The sequence below is a fragment of the Antechinus flavipes genome, chromosome X (genome assembly GCF_016432865.1).
Source record: "Antechinus flavipes isolate AdamAnt ecotype Samford, QLD, Australia chromosome X, AdamAnt_v2, whole genome shotgun sequence".
In the NCBI taxonomy this organism is placed as follows: Eukaryota; Metazoa; Chordata; class Mammalia; order Dasyuromorphia; family Dasyuridae; genus Antechinus; species Antechinus flavipes.
In genome coordinates this window covers 529,933-537,435 of record NC_067404.1, presented here as the reverse complement: position 1 = coordinate 537,435, position 7,503 = coordinate 529,933, and the positions used below count along the sequence as shown (strand labels likewise).

General features: G+C 36.0%; 1 protein-coding gene across 2 annotated transcripts; it reads left to right on the top strand.

Moving 5' to 3' along the window:
- Positions 1-500: 500 nt before the first annotated feature.
- LOC127542624 (RNA-binding motif protein, X chromosome-like) lies at positions 501-6,844 on the top strand. 2 transcript variants are annotated; one of them, XM_051968359.1, is made up of 8 exons: positions 501-781; positions 980-1,071; positions 3,273-3,444; positions 3,754-3,906; positions 5,427-5,541; positions 5,609-5,737; positions 5,824-5,912; positions 6,371-6,844. In XM_051968359.1, the coding sequence occupies exons 1-8, from the start codon at positions 529-531 to the stop codon at positions 6,676-6,678; spliced, it is 1,311 nt and encodes a 436-aa protein (XP_051824319.1). In that variant the 5' UTR covers positions 501-528; the 3' UTR covers positions 6,679-6,844. The 2 variants fall into 2 exon arrangements, with proteins under 2 accessions (XP_051824319.1, XP_051824318.1); XM_051968358.1 differs by having other exon boundaries at positions 965-1,071.
- The last annotated feature ends 659 nt before the right edge of the window (positions 6,845-7,503 follow it).

Genomic DNA, 7,503 nt, shown 5'->3' with positions numbered 1-7,503 from the left:
CCTCCCTCCCTTAATTGTCTCGCGCCTCTCTCCCTCCCTCCTTTAACCGTCTCGGGCTTCACTCCGCCCCCTTCATCGTCATGCGCCTTAGTCGCCACTCTCCCCAAACTCCTCGCGCTTCCGTCTCCTCCCTCCCCAACGGTCATGCGTCTCAACTCCGCCCCCTCCCTTAACTGCTTTTCCCGGTGGCCTCCTTCCCCAACCGCCTCGCGCCTCCGCCCCTTCCCTGCTCAATCGTCACGCGCCTTACTCCGCCCCCTTAGCTGCCTCGCGCTCTTCCTTGTGGCCTCCTTCCCAAGCCGCCTCGCGCCTCCGCCCTTCCCTCCCCAACCCTCACGAGCCCCACACCGCTCCCTCCTTTCCCCTCAACCGAAGCCTTCCCTAACCGCCTCGCGCCTCATTCTACCCTTTACTTCGAACTTTGCTCCCCTCTTCCCTCCCTTTCTGGCCTTAACTGCCTCGCGCCTGCGTCCCGCCCATCGAATCGTATTGAGGTAAATTTTCAGGAACGTACGTTTTTTTAAAAAAATGATGAGGAAAACAATTAGAATTAAGGATGCATGTCACTGTTTTGGGTTTGCTTTTAAAATGTTCATTTTAACTAAAAATTTCCGGTCAGTTTTCCTGCTAAATAACCACGGTTTAAAATTATTTCTTTTCCGAGTAATCAAAATGGTTGAAGCGGATCGTCCAGGGAAGTTATTTATAGGAGGACTCAATACAGAAACAAATGAAAAAGCTCTTGAATCAGTTTTTGGAAAATATGGCCGTATTGTGGAAGGTAAGTGTGGATGGTTTATTTTTTTAAAGTCAGCATAAAATGTTTCCGGTGCAAAGATTGCAATAATTTCATGTTTTGCTCCTCACATGCGTGAAAAGTTAAAACAAGCCTTACACTAGATGTTTTAAAATTTCTTTAATGTATTAACATTGTACAAAATTCATTTTTAAAAATCTGATTCAGTTCTTTTGATGAAAGATCGTGAGACCAATAAATCCAGAGGCTTTGCTTTTATTACTTTTGAGAGTCCAGCTGATGCAAAAGATGCTGCAAGAGACATGAATGGAAAGGTAGGTTTTCGTTTCCACCTGTACTATAAACTTATTTTAGACTTACTCCATTCTTTTCTTTTTAATCTAGTCCGTTTGGAACACTGGCAGAATATTCTTACTGAATATAGTATAGCAAGAGATTTTCCACAGGCAACACTTTACAATTTTCCTAATTAGAAAAATTCGTGCAATCCTGGCAAAAGGCACTTTCTTATTCCATGTTAACCATCTTTTTTTTTCTTTTAACTTCATTTTCACTTAAAAGTAGCATAAAGTTGTTTGTAGCCCTCTCACATTCTGTAGATGCAAAAAGTGCTCTCTGCTACACTGTGCAGTAACATTCTACCCATGCAAACTTTCCTTTTTATGATTATTATAGCTTTTTATTTACAAGATATATGCAGGGGTAATTTTCAGCACTGACAATTGCAAAATCTTTTATTCCAATTTTTCTCCTCCTTCCCCTTCTCCCTCCCCCAGATGACAGGTTGAACAATACATGTTAAATATGAAAAACATTACTTTTTATAAAATACTTCAAATAGTTTAATATGACTTCAACAGGTTTTTTTTTTAAGTGTAATCATAGAAACCCATAATCTGAGATTTTCAGAAAAAGAACTGATCCATATTACACATCGATGATCATGCACACACACATTTCTGTGCATTTCTTTAAGGATGAGGTGCACTTGTTTGTACTGTTTTTTTCTGAAGATGTGTAAGGTTAACCTTATCCTTCATAAGTTAGTCTTTCCATCTTTTTCTAAATTCACCATCTCCTCATTTTCTATAACCTCACAGTATTCCATTTTTATAGTATTTAGTTGTTTTAAATAGTCTAAACAGCATTCATTAATGTGGCTGATAATGCAGTTTCCCTAGTTTTCCCTTTTGATTGAAATTATTTTAACTGGTGAGGTAAATGATTTTATTTCCTAAAACATTCTACTCCTGATCATTGTTTGTGCAGATCTGTTTCTTGTCTCCTTTTCCTGCTACTCTGCTCTGTTGTACGTCTGCCTTGATTTGCTACCTTCTCCATGGATCTCTCCCTTATTCTTTCCTCTCATTTTTCCTTGTCAATTTAACCCATTCCCCTTAATCTTTTTTTTTTTTTTTTTGTGAGGTAATTGGGATTAATTGACTTACAGGGGGATTACACCAGTATGAAGTACTACACTATTCCCTTAGGGTTTTTTTTTTTTTTTCTTTTAATCTAATTCCTTTATTTCTTAAAAAAATTTTAAATTTTATTTTTCTAGACATATTTTCCTTTTTTAACTCATTCTGTGTAAATAGAACTACTAGCACTTCTTCCCCTTCCCCTATCTGATTTCTTTTTGTCTGTTTTTGCTTTCATAAGTCATTTGTATAACCTAATTATTCTTGTAATGTTTACTACAGATTTTGGTTTTTAGAATCAAGTAATTTTCATTTTCAAAGTAATGAATTTGAGGAAATATAGGAATATTTAAACAGATAAGCAAACAGCTAAGAAATGGGGACTTACGATTTTTCCTAGTCCTTTCCCAAAAAAGAATAATTTACTATATGGTATGAGTATATAGTTTGATTGTTGAGGAAAATGAAGGAAACTTTTGGTTTTTTCAACTTTGCTTTTTATGTTAATTGCTAAAAATATTAGCAAGTAAAGTTGCTATTTATATTTAAGCAATACTTAAAAGTCATCATTGTGTAAAATATGTTTTGTTTAAAAATTAGTTATGGACTGATTGATTTAAAATATTTAATCATTTTGATTCATAACCACTTTTCTATTTGCAAAGTTCATTTTTGCCTTATGACACTTCTGTGAAGTGGATGATGAAACAAACAGGACCAGAGAGGTTGATTTGACTTAAAGGTTGTATGCAACTAGTACGTGATGTAGTTGGGATCAAAGTGTGGGTTTTCCTCACTTGGGTAGCTAATTTTTTTTTTCACTACGTCACCCCCTCTCAAATCAAGAAGCAGAACAAAGTGGATGTTTATCTTTTTTCTTTTTTATTTACTGCCAGAGGAATTCTTAAAGTCAATATAAGAATCTTAAACAGGTATTTTGGGGACTTACTCATGGATTTTTGTAAAATTTTCACATTGGCAGGATTATTAGATACTAATTTAATGTTTTGAAAGAGAAATGAAGGCAAATCTGAAGGTTTTTTTTTTGAACTAAAGTTCATCTCAACATTTGACAAAATAATTGTTCCTTTTAGTCCTTGGATGGAAAATCAATTAAGGTGGAACAGGCCACCAAACCATCTTATGAAAGTGGTGGTAGACGAGGACCACCCCCTCCCCCAAGAAGCAGAGGTCCTCCAGGAGGCCTTAGAGGTGGAAGAGGAGGAAGTGGTGGAGCAAGAGGACCACCCCGTGGAGGGCATATGGGTAAGGTAGTAATCAAATGCCTGGACTGCCCCCCAAAATGCCAACACCTTGAGTTTTAGTTTTAAGGTACTCTTTGTACTTTAAAAGCTATTAAATAGTTTAACACTTAAGGTAAAGGATTACTTTGTTTGAAAATAAAACAAGTGAGAAAACAACAATTGATATCAAACAATACCACTGCAAGTAATGGTCCAGAATAATGTATTTAAGGATTAGGCAAATAATGTATTATAATGGAAAATATTATAATTGATTGTACTTGTTCATGGTAACTAAAATTTGGTGGTTTTTTCCCCTCTTTTTACATAGATGACAGTGGATATTCTCTTAATTTCAATGTGGGTACTTCCAGAGGACCAGTTCCCGTTAAAAGGGGTCCACCTCCACAAAGTGGGGGTCCTTCACCTAAAAGATCTGCCCCTTCTGGACCGGTGCGCAGCAGTAGTGGAATGGGAGGAAGAGGTAAATTGGAAATGTTCATACCTATGAAAGTCTTATGGTCATTAAGAAAACTTCATTTGGAAGATGGTTTTATATGGGAAAAAAACCTGTGTTCTATCTCAAAAGAAACAACTTTTTTAAAAAAATTTTCCAAAAAAACCCTTTATTGTGGAGGGTCAGTAAGTCCTAGGTATATAACGTATACATGTTTGCAATATTAACAGTACAGAATTACTTGGGTTTATATAATAATTACAGAAAGACATAGTTTGTATGCTCTAGATTGACCCATTTTTGAGCCAAGAAATTTTTACTTACGATACATTTTCTGACATTTATAATTATACAAATCAAACATTTAATGAAAAGAATAAGAAAATTTGTGGGCATATAATGGGAGAAAAAAATTTTTAAGATGGGTCTGTCGAATTTAGGTAGTTTATGTCTCTTCTCTGAATGTTCCTAAGTACTAAATAAATACAAAGTACATATTGCAAGGGAAATGATCATTACGTCATTTTATTTAGATTTTTATGGGAGGAAGCGGAAAGTAGGTAAAATTAGGTGAAAATTCAGAGGAGAGAATATGTTAAAGGGATTAGAAAGAAGTTTTTTAGATGCCTTTGATAATTTTGAGGGGAGAAAAAGTGTGTAAGAGTGGCTGTTTATGCATCACTGATGATTGCAAAAACATTGTACAATTTTCTCAACAATCTGAAAGATGTCGTCTTATTTCCCCTTTTACAGAAGAGAAAACTAAGACTAAGTGGTTTGTTCAGGGTTAGAGCTAGGGTTTGAAGCAAGATATCTTCTGACACAAAGGCCTTAAAAGTTTCATTTACGCCATCTCCCTGTCTTCAGAGAGAGATTAAGAAATATTCTAGGGATCACTAAAAGAATTTAAAAAATAATATGTATCTTCCTAATGAATTCTCAGTTTTTGTTACTTTATTTCTGGTTGCTTTTATAAACTTGAATGACAGAAGAATCATTGTAGCTAGAGAGGAGTTACTAAGTAGCAGAAAGAAGAGAAGTCTATTATTAAAGAGTATGCTTTTATTGGTAAGAATTATCAAGAGATAAAAGAAATGATCATTTTAAAAGGGAAAGATTTGAAATAGGAAAAAAATAGGAATTCTTGACTGATCATATGAAGATACTTTGAAGTCAGAAATTTACGAGCAGTAAAATCCTTTAGCAAATGTTTCCAGAAAGAATTTTCCATCTTAACTACGACACAGCTTCAAGGCATTAAGCCTTTGGTTTTCATTACGATCTCATATTAATGAAGGGGAGGAGAAGAGGGGGGGTGTTTTCCTACATATGTAAGTTCATGTATGCATTGTTCTCTTCTGATTCCATTAATGGGAGAAACAATTCAGTCAACAATTAAGTAAAGTTTTACAAATTTTTGCTTAAATGTTTCTAGTTGAATTGAGTTGCATTTTATGTCCTAATCTTTGCCTAACTTTTTTCTTTTATTTGGAGTCATCACTTACATTATACCAGATGTTGATTTAAAATTTTAAAACACTTTTAAGGGCCAGTGGCTCGTGGAAGAGATAGCTATGGTGGTCCTCCCCGAAGAGAGCCAATATCATCACGCAGGGATGTGTATATGTCACCAAGAGATGACAGTTACAGGACTAAGGAGAGGTAAGTAAAATATTTTAGTTGAGAAATGTTTTCATTTTGCATTATCTAATTCACCCTTAAATTTTAGTTATTCAAGCAGAGATTATGGAAGTTCTCGGGACACCAGAGATTATGCTCCACCTCCAAGGGACTATACCTACCGTGACTACGGCCATTCTTCTAGCTCACGTGATGAGTATTCATCTAGAGGATATAGGTATAATACCATAATTGACTTATTTCTTGGGAATTTACATGATTTGAGGTTTCATAATTTTTACTTAGTACGTTTTCTGTATTTAGTGACCGTGATAGCTATGGTGGAGGTCGTGATAGAGACTATTCAGATCATCCAAGTGGAGGGTCCTACAGAGATTCTTATGAGAGTTATGGTAAGGAGATAGTTTTTTAGATAACAAACTACAAGCCCATAGCTCTCATTAGCATGTTTTAAGAAAACTATTGGCCCAGCTTTGTGCTAATTTGAAAAATCTTTAAAAATTTTCAAAAATTTTCAACTTTAAAATAAAGCTAAGGAATTGTTTTGAGTCATAATTTCTAGGGACAGAATGTAGTTCTTACAAATGGACATTCTTTTGAAAGATAAATGATGAATGCCTGTTTTTTTCATGAAAACTTTAAAAAAATTAAAGCAGTTTTTCAGAATATAAAATTAAAATGGAAACAGTCATGTTTTTAGAATGTTTTTAAACTTTAAAATTATTCACTGTGTTCTGTATAAATTTGCAGCAAAAATAAATACAGTTCCATACAAAAAGTAAATATTTTTGTAAAGGTGGATTAAATGTGTATATTTTGGCTGAATAATAATCTCCTATTGATCCTGCAGGTAACTCCCGAAGTGCTCCTCCCGCTCGAGGGCCTCCCCCCTCTTATGGAGGAAGTAGCCGTTATGATGATTATAGCAGCACAAGAGATGGATATGGTACAAGTCGGGAGAGTTATTCAAGTAGCCGAAGTGATATCTATTCCAGTGCTCGTGATAGAGTTGGCAGACAAGAGAGAGGGCTTCCTCCTTCCATGGACAGGGGGTATCCTGCCCCTCGGGATTCATACAGCAGTTCAAGCCGGGGGGCTCCAAGAGGTGGTGGCCGGGGAGGAAGCCGATCTGAAAGAGGAGGCAGAAGCAGATACTAAAAGGAATGAGAGTTTTTTCAGAGAAATTAAGAATTGAGTTTGTTCACTTAAGAAGTTAACTGCTAAGGTCCAAAATGTATTTTGTACCTTCTCAGATATCCTCCATTAAAAGTTATAAAATTTGAAGTTTGTATTGATTTTGGAAATAAAGTTTTTTTGAATTTGCTTGTTTTGTTGCTGAATTAGACATTGCAAAATTGAGATCTGTGAGTGATTTAACATGGAAACAACTAATGCTAAAGGTCGACAGAGGTTTGGGCGAGCTTTTACTCTATTCCAGATTTCAATGGTGGGTGAGACATATAGGTAATAATCAACAAGGCAGAGTTTTGGAAACGAAAATGATTGGAGTTACATAATCATCAAGTCTTTATTTTTTAAATAACTGGATTATAATGTGTGAGAGACAGTAAGCAAAATACAAAATAGTGGTAGCATGTGAAAAGGATAGATAGAATTCCCGGGTCTCTGACTGTTTTTGCTGTGCCTTCATATCAGCTTCGCCAGGAGCTGGCAACAACTAGCTTTCTTCCTCACTAAAATTACTGACCTACAAACGCTCCTGAGACCAAGCTTTAGATTTGTCCCTGATTAACAGTGTGAATGAGAAGTGCTGCTGTTCCTGTACCCAGGACCTTACACTTTTATGTGTGTTGAGGGGTGAAGGTTCCCTGTTAACAGGTTGTGTGAAAGAATGTGCAGTCCCCTTCTGCAAGGGAAGTTTGGCAAAATGGGTTGATTTTTCCCTGAGAAACGGAGTGGGCCATGCCTTGATTAGGAAGATGGTGCCGTTTGAGATACAGAGTCTTAATTTTTATTTGGCTT